Source organism: Tubulanus polymorphus, unplaced genomic scaffold, assembly GCF_964204645.1.
Source record: "Tubulanus polymorphus unplaced genomic scaffold, tnTubPoly1.2 scaffold_13, whole genome shotgun sequence".
Lineage (NCBI taxonomy): Eukaryota > Metazoa > Nemertea > Palaeonemertea > Tubulaniformes > Tubulanidae > Tubulanus > Tubulanus polymorphus.
The window spans coordinates 28,737-47,574 of record NW_027437485.1 but is presented as its reverse complement, the minus strand read 5'-3'; the positions used below and the strand labels follow the sequence as shown (position 1 = coordinate 47,574).

Here is an 18,838-nt window from a genome sequence, read left to right as displayed (position 1 = left end):
CACGCAACACCACCACCGCGAAAACGCTCGCACGGAAGTGAGGCGGCGCCAGCGAGCGGCGTCGTAAAACAAACGCAAAAGGTAGAAAGTTTCTTTTGTCCAATGTCGTATAGCGCCGCTGCGGTCGAAAATCGAACTAATCTGTCAAGTCGATAATTTTCTAAAGTGAGAAGACGCCGCGTTCAGTTCGCGGTACACTGTACGTACAGTTTTTCGATACACTGCTGTTCAACAAATTTGTTTTGAAGTTGAAGTTCACAGCGCGCTATTCAGTTTTCAGAAGTAGAGGGCTAAAATAACATCATCCGTAAGATCTCAGATTGAATATTTTCATCAGATTCAGAGCTCAGCTCATTGTATAAAATGTGTTATTTCATGTATTAGACAGTTACTTCTATTACTCTGACAGGAGTTTTTATGTCATAATTTTTTTACCTCATGTGTAACTCAATTATAGCAGAGTTGATAGTTTAATTACCAATTATTAATTTATAAATAAATTAGTATTATTAATCTAATTATTGGATTGATTATTATTAAGAGATATGACATTATAAACATATATATAATGCACAGATATGGATGTTATATATAATGCAAAGATAATGATAATGTATTTCTACTCGCATAGAAATGAGACTAAAGTTTTCCTGTTTGGATATTCTAAAAGCTTATAAGCCCTTTGCCAAGGATATGAATGGTTTGTGATGATATTATGTTAACTAAATTCATTTGTTGGTTGAACGATTTCAATTAATATCGCAATATTTAGCAATCGTGATATAATTAATATGATAGAGATATGGCCATTTGTCTATTGTTTATGTTAGCAAAAGATTGCATTTGATATAGAAGGCTTTAAAATGTTTTGATGTATGGTTGAGATTTTCAAAATAAATGTTATGCTTACATGAGATAATTGGAACTAGATGTTTTATTTCATTTTTATCAAGTATCGATGGATGAGAAGTCTTTCGACGATGTGCAGTTAGCCCATTAGAGTTTGCCTTAAAATACTTTACTCTCAGTCTAAGCTGAATTTAATTCATACCGCCGTTACAGTACCATAAAATTCACACAAAATCTTTAGCGTCATTGGAATAGGACGTCCCCTGTTTCACATCCGGCAGGTGTGTTGACGGTGGGTAAGTTTAATAAGGTACACCAAATCTATTAAAACGATCGCTATTTTAAAATCAAATCATCCCGAAGAAATTGGGGATTCGAACCTATCGGATATATACTGGTACTCGGCGTCTTTCCACTTAACAAAACATCGTCAATAACATTAGTTCTTATTATTGCTAAGTAGCGGCGCTACCGGTACTGTCGATCGGACATTAGAAACTTTCTACCTTTTGCCTACCTTTCGCAAAACAAACGTAAACACGAGCTGGGCTGGAGAATTCCCCGGCGACGAGACGGAACCAAAACGACCCAAAATCAAAGAAGTTGGGTTCCAAATATACAAAGGTGAACACACACTGCTCCGGCACAGGCGCCGAAAAATCGCTAGGTAAAACACAGGCACTTGAATATGGGCTTTGATAATGGATTAATATTTGATAATTCACCAGCGATACATTAATCCTACTTCGATAGATCCACCATGTTTTAATAATAAATTTACCCATGATGCAACGCGCGCCCGTCGTTTAGCTATACTATACAGAAAGGCTGGAAACGATCCTATCTCCGTAATGCTTAAATCTACCCACAGTTATCGGGACAGATGACGTCACAGCAATCCCGAAGAGGCATCGTGAATTTTCAAAAATCAATTTTGTTGCCATTTAAAATCTGTAATGGAGCTAAAACAGTGTCAATGTTTCCAAAAAAATCATCTACAATTGAAATTATGAGCGCTCCTTATATTTCAGGATTAAAATTGACACTAAGGACGTACTTCGGCAATCATCGGCAGTGTTCGGCTGTCCCGCTAACTGCGGGTAGATTTAAGCATTACGGAGATAGGATCGTTTCAATATTCAAGTGCCTGTGGGTAAAAGTGCAGATCCGCACCTCTCCGCGTAAACAGGTAAACGCCACGGTTCAATCAATTACTTAATAAATATCATTGTTTCAGATTCAAAATGTCATCAGCAATTCGGTACATTTCCATTGGTTAATTTTAATATATCTTCAGTAGAAAGATTTTAGCCTGGATTCTGTCATTCTGCAGATGGGTCATCCTTATAACCGAGATGACTATTTTACTGAGATGAACCGAGGAGAATGAGATGAAATGAAATATAGCATATTTATTTATTCCTTATCGTAATTCCAACCCCAAATTAAGAACTTATAAACTTTTTAAAAAATGCTTTGAACTAGAAAAATATATTTGATTTCGAACTCTTTCCTTAAAAGACGCAAATTTTCCAAACTGCGTCTTGGTTCCCATCGGCTTAGAATCGAGACGGGGCGTCACTGTCGTCCATTTTTACCAGCCAATGAGAGATTTTGCCCCTACTGTACTGTTAATAAAGTCGTTGAGGACGAATCCCACTATTTACTCGAGTGTCCCTCGCTTCATCCTGCCAGAGTTTCCATTTTATCCTCACTTGTAAGTTTCACAGAGTTTGAGTCTTTTTGTGTTTTCGATAAATTCTTATTTTTGATGTCTTATAACAACGGAGACTATGAAATTGCCAGCCTTGTATGTAACCTAGTTAACTCTTCATTTGCCCTCCGTTCAACACTTTGATTCTTTTTATATTCTATTCACTTGATTGTATCGCCACCTAGTTTCCTTGCTGTAGTATTATATTTTGTTTTACATTTCACATTTTATTTGCAAATATTCTCTATTCCTATGTTATCCATTATAAAAGCGATTATAAATGTATGTCCACTTATGTACTGTTTTCCCCGTGTTTTGATGTTAACATTATATTGCATGTCATTTCCTATGTAACTTGTATATTATATGGAGCAATAAAATTAAAGTTCAAGTTCAAGGTTAGCAATAAAATTTCATTGAATTTGATTGATCGACGATCTCATCTCGGTAAAGTTAAAAGTTATTTTTCTACAAAAATATCCGACAAAATATGTAAAATATGACTCCAGCAAGCATTTATTACTGATATAATATGATATCAATTGTTAAAATCGATAAGGAATAAATAAATATGTTATATTTAATTTCATCTCGGTAAAATGTCATCTCGGTAATAAGGATGACCGCTGCAGATTGTCAATCACGAGAGGTGCGGATCTGCACTTTTACCAATCGCTAATATCACCGCGATGTGGCCTGGCTCATGTCTATTTCAACCTGACTTGAGAGCATTCCTGGTGGCCTTGCTCGCTAATTTTTGGTAATACATACCTGATAAAGGTCGTAATGGGACCAGAAAGGACTGGCAGTCGACCTAAATCCAGTGGCGGATTTAGCCTACCGCACTTGCCGCTAATGCGGTAGTCAGCATTTTTCCTTTTTGACTTAGCTGATCCCTTGGAAAAAAGTACCCATATTAAAACAGGATTTTTCTCTTCCAAAACCCAGGAAATGTCATCTCAGCCCTTGAAATTTTTCAAAATTTTCTGGGGGAGACCGGAAGGTTGAAATGGACATTAGTTAGTTACCTAATCATTGGGGGTAAGCTTTTTATAATCAAACTGTCCACGCTTACGAAGTCCGTAAGTGTATCCTCCGGTCTGCGTTTACGGGACTTCCAGTTCACGCATGCGCAACAAGGAGCAGGATCTGCGCGTGATCATGGTTACGACCGGACTGAGACGCCGTTTACGGGATTTGATGGAAATTAGATATTTTTAATTTTTGGTTACGGGACTTGACTCCGTTTACGGGATTTCATGGAAATGAGATATTTTTAATTTTTAGCATTGGTTGACGTCTATGACGTCATGCCAATGCTAGTAAAATGGATCGAAAATAGTAGTACGAAAAAATAGCACCGACTTTCTCATTTTCATAGTAACTTCAAAGTGTCACTCCGTTCACGTAAAACATTAGAAACAGCTGAAAACATCCTCGCTTGCCAGGGGTCCGGTATCACTCCCGAACTCGCTTCCACCAGCCCCCTGGCCTCACGAAGCGTGATTTCATTACTGGCGCTGTTGCGCGTGACGTCATATATCGATTTGCGAAATACTTCCTTGTTCGGTAAAACGTTCGCTGATTGGTCAATTTAACGGGAAAACCAACAGAAGTCTACTGACGGTTTGTTACAAGCGCTCTGATTGGTACGACCGGATTCTGGTCGGCTAGTAACGACTCCAACGACTCGTGAGGTCAAGGGGTTCGGGGAACAGCTTTAGCGTAGTGGGTTCGAATCCCTTGACGGGTGAAGATGAGCTGAAAATGACTAAAAAAGTTTTCAATTATTCCCCACAACATAGCGTCGCCAGATTTCTGATTTAATGGTCCAAAAAATTATTCGATCGCATTTTTCTCGTTCATTATCTGGTAGATGAAAGCGGGTTAAACAATCGCGTAGCGATATGTCCGCTTTGACATTGGCAGTAAAGAATGGGGAACAGCCTCTTCTGAATAGAAAAACATAAAATTATGTACCTCCGGTTTATAAATATCACAGTCACAGTGTTTGGATATCACTGTTATTCCAACTATCAGTATCCATGGGATTATTTGGGATTCATTCTCAGCGTCAGAATACGTATTTCTAGAGCAGTTGAACGGCAGCCTACTCGTGACTGAAACCCGTATGTGATCGTGCGGGAACGCCTTTACTAAAGTTAAAACCATTTCATGATGACACGAAACATCAAACGGTAGGCTACCACCATGATACAATATCACCAATAAAGATAGATCATTTTATTCAATTTTACCAGAGTTGTTTATTGGAGGAAAATATCATTGTTAAGTACGCCGAGAACAACCATGTAGTATCATCAATCAGTTGACTGACATTGTAAAATTCGATTTGGCTATATTCTAATATAAGTTTTCACTTTAGGACGCCCTACCCGCCTGCTGCGCACTCATAAGGCGGTAGCACCCTCTTACGCACTCGGCAGAGATTCGCTTTGTAATGCGCGCCGGGAAAAAATACCTTTTATTATCTTTTGCATGCGTTAAACAACAGTGATTGAATTAACGCGTTGTTTGTCATAAATTGCAATATTGCGATGGTTATTTGCCGCTGCTGTAGTTTTTTGGAATTGAATCGAGCGGCCTCGGTAGCTCAGTGAGATAAGGCGTGATGCTGTTGAATCCACTATCAATGCTGAGGGACAAGTGGGTTCGAGTCCTGCTGGCTGCAAACAGTGTGCGGGCAACACTTCAAAGGCTGTACTGTCGTGAGGTTAAATGAACAATCCAATCGGAATAGTCTTGGGAAACCAAACAAACAATCATCAGCCGGCCTCAGTGACACCATCGCTCTCTGCGACGTTTTGAATGCGTACATGCATCAGAGCTTGGAGCTCAAGATCAGAGGGTCTTGCAATTGCATTCAGAAAAATCGTTCTGTTTTTGTTTTCATTATTCAGTGGGGCCTAACAGTTCATGCGTAAAAATGGGTTTTTGTATCCAAATCTTGATTGATATAAATATCTTGGCTGGAACATGATGGAAAACATCAGAATAAACTAGTTTCTTCTTTTTAACAGAATCGCATTAATGAGGTGTAATAGTACAAATAGCCTTGGCTAAATTGTTCGGCAGAAAATAAATTCATTTTCAGGAATAAAATCGTACTAGACAAATAGACCTTTAAGTCTGTGGTCCTCCCAATCAACATCGTCATAGAAGATTTGCCGGCAGATGTAAAACATTATAACCACTTAATACCACAGTATAATCTACCAATGCTTCAAGGCCCATGGGCCTCTTGTTGGTTATGGGACTGGACTCCGTTTACGGGATTTGATGGAAATGAGATATTTTGAAGTTTTGGTTGCTGGACTGGACTCTGTTTACGGGATTTCATGGAAATGAGATATTTTGAAGTTTTGGTTATGGGACTGGACTCCGTTTACGGGATTTCATGGAAATGTTCTTTTGAGACACTGCATAATTATGCGATGAGTACAATCTGGGAAAATATCTTATGGAAAAAATAGACCGTTTGCTGTCCTTGGTGTCGATTAATAGAAGAAGACATGAATAAGATTGGTTTATAACTGGTATCACTGGTTTATAAGAGAAAAATGTATTTTGAAAAATCTGCAAATATAACGTATAATGCACATTAATTATGGACTACTTACAGGCTGAATGACACAAGGAAAGAAGGCAAATTGCACAGAAAAATGTAGGCCCTATTGTTTTTAGCCCACTTGGGACTTTAGTCCCAGCGGGCTATTGCGTTCACTTCCGTCGTGCGTTCGTTCGTAGACGGAATCCAGTTATTTTAGGATTTTTTGAAGACGCTTCAAGGTAATGTCTTGATATTTGGTTTATACATGTATCTACCCTAGACACATCTTCAGCCCAAAAACTGGCCCTGTCAGATTCAAGATGGCCGACTGGCAGCCATTGTTGTTTGCCAAAAATCAGCACTTTTTACACATTTTCGAAGGAAATTTTGAAGACGCTTTTATCAATTACCTTGATTGTTCGTATTTATTTGTTTCCCCCAAGGGCCCATCAGCATGAGAAAAATTGGGTCGATCGGACTCAAGATGGTTGTCCTGTGACCTATTTTGGATGGGGCGTATAATATTGAAATTGTTAGATTGTTGAGCATCTGAAACCACTTCCCAAGTGGGCATGGTGTCCCTGGACCCCTAGTTATGGTTCCTACAGCCCCTAAAATTCTGGGATTCTTTTTTTAGGGGAGAAATACCCTAAAATTCTGGAAATCAAGTCTGTAAAGAAATTTTATGATCATTTTGTATTGTGATGCTATATATCATGGTTCCTACAGCCCCTAAAATTCCTAAAATACCCTAAAATTCTGGGATTCCTTTTTTTAGGGGAGAAATACCTGAAAATTCTGGCTTTGATCCCTCAGGCCCCTAAAATTCTGGAAATCATGTCTGTGAAGAAATCTTATGAACATTTTGTAATGTGATGCTATATGTAAAACATCATCATAGCAGGCTATTTATTATATTCCTTTGAATTGTGTCAAAGTTAGTAGCTCAATTCAGCTCATTGTTTTGGCTGGTCATTGTAGATGTAATTAAGTAAAGTGCAAGCACCCAAATACATATGGCCTATTGAATTTTAATGGCTGGTCAAGGTGATAGGGAGATTATCAATCACCTCCTGCTTATTTTTCTAGAGAGCACTAGTTAAATACTGGTCATATAAGCCATGTTCACCCTACCACTAGTTAGACTGGTCTAAATGTACAAGGTCCAGTCAAAATCTGAGTGGCATTCACACACGCATTGCTACAAATTGTTGACTCGGCCCGCAAGATGTCGCCATATTAGTTCAGCATTTACCCTGAAATTCACAAGTTACAAGTTTCTCTCCAAACATAGATTTAGTCCACCCCAAAATTTGGAACAGACCTGATACGCTCTTTAAGGTCAATCTAAATAGGTGCGTTCAGACAACATTAACTAGACCGGTCTAAATTTGGTCCAAATGGGACCAGACACAATAGATAAGCACTCAGCTTGGATAATTGACCCCTAAAATTTTGGTGAACATTCCCTTAAAAAACCCTATAATTCTGGAAAGACCAATCTGTAGGAACCATGTTGTCAGTAAGTCAGATTTGGTTAAGTAGACACTTAAAAAGACACGTAGTATCCACATATACACATTTACCAAAGGGACGTCCTCCGGGCGCCTGCGGTGCCCGTCTATTAGATAGGTGTATTTTAAGTGAAGATTTGTTAAGAATATTTGCTAAAACAATGTTTCATATTGAGGAAGTAAAATAATATTTCCAAACAAACATATCAGACAATTTGGCTAGCATTAATAACCCCAATGACACTTGACAAAAATGTGATTAGTTTTATGCACTGATAAATTACCCTCACCTTGTTTCAGCAAATATTTTAGACTTCCCGATCAAATATGGCGTCCTATTGAAGGTCGTCACAATTCTGAAACAAAAACGGGCCAAAAATCTACTTTGTAGCGAAGATATCATAAAATAAAATCACTGCATTGGATTCCGAAGCTTGAACAGTGATTTGTAATTCAGTAAATTGCATCACTCACAAGAGGTGCGGATCTGCATTTTTACCCAAACGGGTCAAGAATCGTTCTGCTAATAATGTAACTGACGTGACATATATTTCACATTTTCAGGATATGGCTGGAGTCGATCTGAGTTCTTCAGTGTATGGAGCCACTAATTTAGAAGAGATTTGTGAAGCATTAGACAACATAGCTTGTAAATATTTTGAGACATTAGAAGAACTGAACGAAACAAGAGATGAAATACACATCTCTATGAAAGATGGCTTTTTGTACATGTCAAAATCCCGATACAGTATGGGTAATAAATGGGTACGTGCTGACCAGTATAACACCAAAATGAAATCTGATTCTAAAGTCTCTGTTGCACTTTCTGAAGATAAATTTGGAATTATATGTACACGTTATGAACCGTTCGCAGTCATGGACGCAATTGCAAGTGACACATGTACCAAAAATGATTCTGGATTAAGAAAAAGAAAAAACACAAACTTCGACCATATAGTCAAGGCGAACAGCAATGGAATTGCTGAGGATTTCGCTGGACTTACAGTACATGGTAATAGCAATGATGACAAGCAGGAGGTTGAGATACAGAAAGATCCAATTACGTGGTTTGGTTTGTTAGTTCCTCAAGCTTTACGTCGATGCCAGACACAGTTCAAAGATGCAATAATGTTCATCCCTCGAATTGCTTCCCTTCAAGCTAGACTGATATATTTGCGAAATATATTCCATGAACTTACCAAACAAAAGGTTGAGTTAAGAGAAAAGGAATCATCTGAAGATAACATCAATGAAACACCTTAACAAAGGATCATCACCATAGTTATTTTTAGCAGGGTTATGGCCTTTATATGAGTCAGATGATCGGTTGACTAGTTGCTAAGTAACGTGTCGACAACTGTAAATATAGTGCAGGGAATATTGAAAATGTAAAGTTGCTTCTGTTGTGTTTCTATGGCCGATACATTATTTCTAGAATCATTCTGGTTATAAGTGAAACTGCAGGAACTGTTGGCAATATTTATCCTCGTAACGGTATGTGTTATCTACTAAAATAAGTAGGGCAAAATTAATTGGAAAATATTTGGCCTTTTGAAATTTATAATTCGCGTAGGTCTACCAGTAGTGATCTTGATAAAAAAAATTGTGTGAATTATGCCGTTGGCCGTACCAATTTGCAAAACAATGCTGGACCGATATCGAGTACTGTTGTAGTACATTGTACATAATAAATTTCATTCTGACTAATAGGCGTGTCTTTCTTGCGGTCATTCTGCCTCATTGGTGTAATACCGGCTCTTCGTCACTAAGGTTGCGTTCAATATAATATTCATTCAGCATGACAGTGGTTGCGATCTACAACCTGTCTTGTCGGCTGATGTTTGTCTTTGACAATGAATGATGCAGACCGCACACCTATATAAGGCAACATTCTTTGAACTTGAACTTGGTTGCCAATCCCCAATCAGTCTTGAAGAACTAATTTTTCTTTATCTTCTTGAAGATTTGGAATGGATTTCTGATATTCCCAACACCCGCCTGTTCTACTGCCACTCGCAGTGCTGCATTTGAACAGCACTGATCAGCTGATATATCAAGATAATCGATTGAAGCACCTTCAAAACTTCCATCGATGGATAAAGAGTGAATGCAATACGTAATGGTGTTACCAAAAATTGGAACCGAAATCTGCCATGTTTTAGTAAATTTGCAATAAAAAGGCGAGGTCTTATATCCAACATATGATGAGGATGTTGCATTTCAAGTTATGCGTGTGGGCGCGTAGTAAATGAAATAATGCATAGCAAGTTAGATGAAACATGGCTGATTTAGGTTTCAATTTATTCTGAGTAGTGCCAACGAGAAATTCCATCTCGAGAAAATGTATTTGTCAATAGCCCGCCAGGAAAGTCCAAGTTGCTCAAAAAACGACCAATTTATTGGGCTTTATTTAGGTCGACGTCTAATGCAGGAACATGCTGGAAGAAAAGTCAATGCCACATATGGCTTTCCAAAAATAGACAAAATTGAAAAGGTTACAATGTGAGCAGTGATATATTGCAATAGATTTTCATCAATGTACAGAACGCATGTCATAAGCCATTTGCATTTACATAGAAATTAATTTCAAACTGTACATTTAAAACATTCCTTGCAAACTAACACTTACATATCATCAGCAATGGTAGAAATCATGAAGTGTACAAGACAAAATATGGTTAATATAGTCCCAAGCGGAATAGTTAATCAAGAGGCCCTCTCAAAATATCAACATTCTATTCAAGTAGATCACCCCGTCCCTTGGTGAAGTTCTCATCTAGGGGATTATTAGAGAAGGTTCTATATTGTTGTGGACTTGGCCTTAGATTTTAGATGACTTCTAAGGATTATGCATAAATTATGAATTAAGTGTTACAATAATCTAGTGAAAACCATATTTAATGTCTAACTTTGTTTAGTGTTCTGTGAAACAATTACGAATTTTCATGTACACAAGGTAAGTACAGTGAACCTCGATATACCGCCCTCCCATTTTACCGCCAGGTTTTCTCAATGTTCATCTCAATACAAATACATAGTAAAACGCCCCCAATATACTGCCATACTCTCTATACCGCAATAATCGTTCTGCACCGATGTGGGCGGTATATTGGTTGGTTGACTGTACTTTCAACTATCGCTAATTGACTAATTATAGAGTCAAACATTTCAGTTAGATGATGTCAACATTTGAATCTTGCAAAAGTATAAAATTAAAATAACTCAATATACCACTAAGTATCAAGAGCAGTATCAAGATAATTGTCCCCTATTTTTATTAATGAATGAATATTTGTTTTATTTTGATAATTCACACCATCTCTATACTAACTCCACGACAACGGCCGTGTCACTTCTGCAAACTGCAATAAAATTAGAAATCAGTTCATTTCTATAGCTGTTTGGTCAGTCGTGGCTAGCTTGGTCATGATTTTTTAAAAGCAATGTACACAGTAAGATGAGCGGCTGACCACGTCAACTCAGCAGAAGTGAGAAACAAGGTTTAAATTTTTTTTAAGCCTTAGTTGCTGTTGATTACTTCATGTTTTCAATGAGGACAACACCTCAAACTTAATCTTTTCAATGAAAATGTACCCTGATCTACTTAAGTACGATTATACCATAACTAATTCCAATAAAATAATCAAGAAATCTAATTTATCATAGCTATTTATTGCTGGAAAGTAAAATATGTGCAGTCAACCCCAGATATACTGCCCTCCAATATATCGCCGCCAGGTTTTCTCAATGTACGTCTCTATACAAATATATAGTTAAAGACCCCCGATATACCGCCAAAATCATTCTGCACCTATGTGGGTGGTATGTCGGTGGTTGACTGTACATTAATTCTCATTTCCTTTGATTTGGCAAATGAACTACAAACTTGACAAGGCATTGAAAAATAGGAGGCAGTTGTCTTAGGCCCCTAATGAGCATAATGAATAGAAAGAAGAACAATATTAATATGTCCATAATTAACAGTTGTTTGTAGGCTCTTTAAGTACATGTGGAAAATTAATTCATTTGATAAAAGGAATGATCTTCTTATTGTGAATACAATCCCAGAGCCATTTTTCAGTAACTTGTGGGATATTCTCAACATTATCCGGCATCTGTCCATTTACCATCACGATGTGTGTACAGGTTGAAGCGTTAAAATCGTCGACTACCGTTCCATCGAAGGCTATCACATACCGACGTAATTTATCGTATTCAGACATAGTTTTAGGAATGTAGAGGCGAATACCAGAAAAGACATCTGGCAAATGCTAAATATGGAATAGAAAAAAAGATATGTTCAGGTATGCGAATACATCATTGTCCCGAGACATATTATCATCAGAATCTTTCATTACTATGTCGAAAATATTTAAAGACCATGTTTTGTGCATCATGCCATCGCTACTGATGATCTTCTCAACACCAAAAATGCTAGGCGCATTTGTTTGAAATCGGTTTGTATAAACTTGCTTATATCAGTTTAAATTTCCTCATTCCGCCATGTTACACTAGGGGTCCAGGGACTGCACGCCCACTTGCGAAGTGGTTTCATATGCTCAACAATCTAACAATTTCAACATTCAACGCCCCTGGTGACCATATACAAAAACCAATGAAACTCGCCACTATCATAGAAAATGTCAGGAGCTACAATTTTTGCAATTGATTGTGAGCAAACTATGCCTAGGTACCCATATAATATGTTTTGCTAATATTCAACTGTGTGGATTTAACTCAAAAATAAAATCTGGCCTGCCGGGTGAATATAAAACTTAATTTGAAGCTGATATTTATTATTTTGGTATTGTACATGAATTGGGAGAAATTCATCACAGCGACATACGCACTAATCCACAGAATCCTCGCTCCATAAAGAAAAGACTCAAAGCAGGGGGCACACTGGGCAAAGAGATCGCTGGTAATCTAAGGTTTTTGAAGAAAATAAAATCCTGCCTGCCGGGTGCAGAATTTAAAAAATCAGAGTTTCAAATTAATTAAAACTAGAATGAGGCAAAGCCTCAAATGCCTCCGGCCTGAAATTCACCGCCACGTGAAGTTACAGGGTTTGTGGTAAATGGGTTAGAAATATCATGGCCACAATTATTTCTATAAGAATGATATTAGAGAACATGTGTACAAAGTGTAAATAATTTATCAACAGTTGCAGCCTATAAGCTGTTTTCCCCTGATGGCCATAATTTTAATCGGTCAACAATTGTGGCCTCTAGGCTATTGACGTAAAGTATCATGTCGGCCCCCTGGTGGCCATTATTTGAATCGAATTGACCCAATTTTAAATAGGAATCGGGGCCAAGTGATACCCTACTTGTGTACCAAGTTTGAAAACAATCGGTCACCAATTGTGGCCTTCTAGGCGTTTTTCATGTCGGCCAATTTTAAATTGGGTTCTGGCCAAAGTGATATCCTACTTGTGTACCAAGTTTGAAAACAATCGGTCAACAATTGCGGCCTCTAGGCTGTTAATGTCACCAACGCGGCGGTCAATTTGGTGGGTAGAGAAAGCGGTGAAACAAGGTATCATTTTTTTAGTCTTAGGTATCAATATAATGTGGAAATACTAAGTTATTGTACTATTCAACACCCCTGGTGACCATATACCAAAATCAATGACATAGAAAATTGTATATTATTCAATATTTAACTCCCCTGGTGGCAAGAACAAAGAATTGGGTGATTCCAATTCCATGTGTGACTGTGCTAATAATAATCAAGTATCAAGATTATAAGTTGAAACCTGTTGATATTTTCTTCAAAAAACTTTTCCACGAATGAATGAGTACTGATATCACTATGATGGCCACCAATTGCGTGATTATTGGCTGATCAAATATACCGGTCTCATGTATTGAAGATACCTTTCCACAGAATACCCATCACAAATTTCAATGAAAAATGGCAGACCAGTAGGAAGCTACAGGACTCAAACATTTTGGCCACAAGAAAGGTCACAGGACGGACATCGTGAGTCTGATTGACCCAACTTTTCGTATTCTGATAGGCCCTTGGGGGATACAAATAGTCAACCCCCTGATATACGCTGGGGGTGGCGGTAAATGGGAGGGCTGTATATAGGGGGTTGACTACGCAAGATCAAGGTAATTGATCAAAGCTTAAGTCTTAAAGTCTTTAAAGAGCATATGCCATCTAAATAGAATATTGTGTAAAATTCACTTTCGAATGTGATGTATTCACAAATATCAAATATGGAACTGGTTTAAATTTTAGTTCAGCCATTGCTGAGAAATATGACTTTTAAATCGGCAATTTCAGCACGTGCTCACTGTTATTGTTTATCTTAGCAGGTGCGTGTTTCTGACGTCATCTCTGACAATGCTCGCAGTTTCCAGTCATTTCACTCGACATTTTATGCGATGTTTTGTCGTTTTGGTAGTGATATGAATTAATTAACTCTTACCATTGTATAGTTATACGCACGGAGTGATGGATAAATAGATGACTATTCCTCTAAATATTATGGCTAATTCGTGCTCCTTTTTTCAATAAGTCACATCTCAGGTCGTTATATGTATACTAAAGTTTCTTCTGGTTAAGAAATCACGGAAAGTACAATTTTGATGGCATTTGCCCTTTAAAATTTCCCTCGAAAACTTCAAAAATGTATAAAAAGTGCTGATTTTGGCAACCAACAATGGCTGCCAGTCAGCTATCTTGATTCTGACCGGGCCAGTTTTTGGGCTTTAGATGTGTCTAGGGTAGATACATGAGTAAACCAAATATCAAGACATTACATTGCGTCTTTAAAACCTTCCAAAATAACTGGATTCCGTCTACGGACGTATGCTAGGACAGACGACAGATGAAAAGTGAATGCAATAGCCCGTTGGGACCTAAGTCCCTAGTGGGCTAAGAAGTCAGTTTGATCTTGGTTTATGCAAACCATTTAGGTTTATGTCTAAACAAAGATGCCGGTTTATGAAAATCGTTTTGTAAACCGGTATGAACAAAGACAATTTTCCTGCTAACTGATTTCAAACAAATGCGCCTCTTATTCAAATGATATATGGTTTATATACCCACTAATCACAGAAACTTGAATATAGGCTTTGATACTGGAAAAATAATTGATTACGGTATCCACTAGTGATACGTATTCTTGTTCACCATCATCCGCCATCTATCTATGAAATTTCGCAGATCCAAAAATAAATTACCAGTGATGCAATGGGCAACCTTCGTTTTACTGCACAGCAAGGCAGGAATCAATCCTAATTCAAAAATACCTAATTAGACAGTGTAAAGGTCGACCTGCTTACAGGGATTTAACATAGAGTAAATATTCACATGGGATTGATATCGAAGTTAGCGTTCTTTTCCTTGTTAGATTCAGATTTATCAAAGGACCGCTAGAAAGATAGAAAGCACGGCTCTCTTTATAGTATCAACTGGTCGACAAGCACGAGAGAATAACTTTCTGCTGATCATTGAAGAATAACGAAAAACACAGCTTTCCTTAATTCATTTCACTCTCATCTTATATTCTTAATCTTTTATCATCTTATCTATATTGCTATTTTTCTGGGAAATAAATATTGAATCGGTATGAATTGAATTGAATACAGTTTTATACATACCTTAGATTTAAAACTTGCCGCTGTTTTCAGTGGATGAGTAAAATTTGCTAAATGATCAGCATTGGTCTGGTAACAGGTCGCTCCATATTTACACTCTGGTTTCCCATCGTTGCTTTCATCATGATTATATTTAATCTGTTGAATAGATATTTCATATGTTTTCAATGAAAATATGACAAATAGTTCATTCAATATGTCAGTAAAATACATGCAACCTTTTATGCTTTTTACCTTTCACGAATAATCATAAAGGTCAAATGCCCTATAGATAGAAAATTAGGAAGCTAATTTGGAACGTGATATACAGTCAAAGCTTGTTATAACGCCAGCCATAGAATGGTCAAAATTTTGGGTGTATAACGAAATGAAAATCCTGAGGGTTGACATAGTACAGTGGAAACTGACCTCGAAACTACAAACTATCACTTGTTACATATAAAATAAAAATTTCAATTTTTGGAACTATAATAACGAATTCCTTCTCGCCTGAATCTCAGCATCGAATCAGTGTTAGGGCCTGAAGGGGATACAACTTGATATAGTATCCTAATTTGAACCGTAGGAACTCCGAATATTTAGCGAAACTTACTTGTTAGCTTTCGCCTGTTTCTACAGGCTTGATCACACTGATGATGTCACTGCTGACGTCATCCGGGATTCCGGTCTTCCCTCGAGAATCAGCTATGTGTGTGCCCCCCTCCCTAGAATGGGACAGCACATTGTTCCAGATGGCCGGGAGATGAAAACGGCCCCCGTCTTTGTTGAGAGAAGAGTGCAATGTACGGACACCTCTCTCAAACCATCTGGGTTCAACACCGAGAATCCTAACGTTGTCAATGTCAACTGTGTGACCCGGTTGGTCGACATGAAGGTGTTTCGACACCTCTGACGTAACGGAGCTGGGGCGTCTGTGTTCCCCGAATCTGGCTCTTAAGGATCGTTCGGTTTCACCTACGTACGAGTCACTACACTGTTCGCACTTGATATGATACACCGGACTCACTACTCTCGATTTATCCAGTTTGTCCTTAGGTCTAACCAAAATCTGCCGTAGAGAGTTCATGGGTTTGAAGAACACCGGTACTCCGTATCGTTTCATAACCCGACGTAACTGTTCTGAGGTACCCTTAATATATGGTATCACGACGGGAGCGACTTTCCGCCTTTCGGATTGTGTAGCTTCCTTAGTATTATTAGCCGGTTTGCATGGGTTCCGTGACATGATCCAGGTAGGATAGTCGTTAAAACTCAGAGCCTTCTTTACATGGTTGACCTCCTCTAACTTATCCACTGGATCCGATACGACACTTTCCGCCCTGTGGTTCAACGTTCTCACAACACCCTTCTTGTGTTCTAGGGGGTGGTTGCTATTGAAGTTCAGGTACTGGTCGGTATGAGTGTCTTTTCTGTATACTCTCGTGCGGATAGTGTGGTCACTGTTTACCACCGATAGCGTGTCTAAGAACACAATAGATCGTTCCGTCCTACTGTCACCACCATCGTCAATACTCGGTAAAACATTGACCGATTCAGCCTCCGATGTCCATTTTATGTCATCGTCCACTTGGTTCAGATGGGTACTGAATTCTTCGGCGTACTGCTTCTTCAATACTGTGTATGTATCATCGAGATACCGTTTCCACCACCTGGGAGGATGTAATGCCGTCCTTAAGGCAAACTCTTCAAACTCTTCCATGTATAGATTGCATACGATGGGTGAGACTGGTGAAACCATAGCAGCACCATGGACTTGTAGGTAGTAATCGCCGTTAAACAAGAAATAAGTACACTTGAGGCAGAGAAACAACAGACTTATAATCTCTTCAGGTGATAACGGTGTGCGGTCTTTCAAGGTGTTGTCGTTACGGAGTCTTGTTGTGATCACCTCCAAAGCTTTGTCCACAGGTACGCTGGTGAACAAAGCACAGACATCATACGATCGTAGCTCTTCATCTTCCTCAAGTTTAAGGTGTTGTACCTCAGCCGCAAACACCTTCGACCGGAATCCCGGATGACGTCAGCAGTGACATCATCAGTGTGATCAAGCCTGTAGAAACAGGCGAAAGCTAACAAGTAAGTTTCGCTAAATATTCGGAGTTCCTACGGTTCAAATTAGGATGAACATCTTACGGTTCAAATAGATGAACATACATCAACGTACAACTTGATATATAAGAACCATATAGATTTCACTGATGCACATGTATATTATTCGAAGCTTACCTTTTTTGTCGGAGAACCATTAGGTGTGTAATTCTTATTTCTTTTCTCTGAAGGACCAGGAGAAAGCGATACTTTCAATGGGCTCGGAGATGGAGAGGGCGAAGATTCTGCAATTTAGAAACATTATTTCACATATTATTATAACAGCTTTGCTTTACAAGGGCTCGAGTTTTGGCAAATCTGACCCACAGCATAGATTGTTGTGGGTGGCCACAGCTCCCACCTATCAGGCCAGTTTTTGGGCTGCGTTTAGGGTAGATACATGTACAGTAAACCTTGTTCAAGTCAGATCGCCGAAAATTGGAAAAAGCGCTTATATCAGATGAATATTGATGGTCCCGATTTTTCTTTCTCTTTTTCGCCTATTTCGTAGTACCTTTCTTGGTCTCAAAATAAATATCAGTTAAATTCACTGAACGAAAGTCAGAGGCTATTTTCTTTGCATTGCAGATTGTTTCCTCCCTTTTTTGATCACTGTTACTGGCTTGAAATCAAGTATACATGTCAACAGTCATTATTTTAGTTGTGGTTAATGTATTAGATTGGAAAAATAAACGCAAAATATTCCAGTGCAAGTGTGACGTAGGGTCATCAAGTCGATACCCGCACAGAGGCAGGATCGTAGCAAACAGACCGCATCAAAACGTGTGTTCGATTTTAACTATATACTACACAATGTTAGTCGCCCTGTATGGTGTTTTTTAATGCAAATTAGTATTGTTTAAAAATTTGATTTGCATATCGATACAAAATTTTTATTGTCAAGACAACCCCGGGGGTATGCATAATTAATTTTAGTTCAAATATTTTCAAACGAATCTTTTTCTATCAATAGATTATCCCTTCTCTAAAGATGAATGGCTTTGTTGATTTTGGTGAGCTACACGTGTTACTAAAACGATGGCGCTATCAACTTAGCTCTGCAGTAAATATTGCTAACTACGCCGCACATCAACATGGAACTTTCAGCACAGTAGGAGATCTTTCTCATCTTTCTCTGAATTTTAGATAGAGTAAATCGGATGACAACAATTAATTTCATTCAGTTCTTAACTTTTGAAGTGAGGATCGGAAAACTGTAATAGTCACGTGATACATGATGAACCGGTTTTCGGAAGACACAAGTCTTAGCTGCTTACGCGCTGGTTTTATGTCATTGGTTTTATTGTCATCGCTAGTTTTATGAAGTGCTGGTTTTATGTTATTGCCCAGGCCTCATATCATAACCAAATATACGTTGTTAATTAAAATTTCATCGAAAATGTTTTTTAGGCCTACGATATACAATACAACAAGTAGCGGCATACCTCAACGAGTAAGAATTCTTTTTTTTGGAAAGGCCGATCACCAC

The 18,838-nt window shown here is 38.2% G+C and overlaps 3 protein-coding genes across 15 annotated transcripts in view; 1 reads left to right on the top strand and 2 right to left on the bottom strand.

Moving 5' to 3' along the window:
* The first annotated feature begins 1,334 nt into the window (after positions 1-1,334).
* Positions 1,335-9,346, top strand: LOC141914698 (vacuolar ATPase assembly protein VMA22-like). 5 transcript variants are annotated; one of them, XR_012620874.1, is made up of 3 exons: positions 1,341-1,516; positions 1,881-2,038; positions 2,147-2,267. XR_012620874.1 is itself a non-coding variant. In XM_074805962.1 (3 exons), exon 3 carries the CDS (start codon positions 8,216-8,218, stop codon positions 8,909-8,911), a length of 696 nt encoding a protein of 231 aa, XP_074662063.1. In that variant the 5' UTR covers positions 1,341-1,516; positions 1,881-2,038; positions 8,213-8,215; the 3' UTR covers positions 8,912-9,346. The 5 variants fall into 5 exon arrangements, 4 of the variants coding, with proteins under 4 accessions (XP_074662064.1, XP_074662063.1, XP_074662066.1 ...); XM_074805962.1 differs by lacking the exon at positions 2,147-2,267 and adding an exon at positions 8,213-9,346; XM_074805964.1 differs by lacking the exon at positions 2,147-2,267 and adding an exon at positions 8,213-9,346 and having other exon boundaries at positions 1,350-1,473.
* A 703-nt stretch (positions 9,347-10,049) lies between these two features.
* LOC141914700 (DNA ligase 3-like) overlaps positions 10,050-18,838 on the bottom strand; it is a 34,346-nt gene continuing 25,557 nt past the window's right edge. The window contains exons 18-22 of one of the 9 annotated variants that reach the window (XM_074805968.1): positions 17,488-17,594; positions 15,265-15,399; positions 14,975-15,036; positions 14,845-14,898; positions 11,785-11,919 (exon numbers count right to left, since the gene is read on the bottom strand). In XM_074805968.1, the coding sequence (XP_074662069.1) occupies positions 14,871-14,898; positions 14,975-15,036; positions 15,265-15,399; positions 17,488-17,594 (332 nt within the window). In that variant the 3' untranslated portion in view covers positions 11,785-11,919; positions 14,845-14,870. Of the gene's footprint in view, positions 11,920-14,706; positions 14,899-14,946; positions 15,037-15,264; positions 15,400-15,495; positions 15,527-17,487; positions 17,595-18,838 lie in introns of those variants that run through there. The other 8 variants (XR_012620875.1, XR_012620876.1, XR_012620877.1 and 5 more) reach the window with 8 other exon arrangements.
* LOC141914699 (uncharacterized) lies at positions 15,857-17,370 on the bottom strand. Its single transcript, XM_074805966.1, has one exon. It carries the CDS (start codon positions 16,997-16,999, stop codon positions 15,857-15,859), a length of 1,143 nt encoding a protein of 380 aa, XP_074662067.1. The 5' UTR covers positions 17,000-17,370.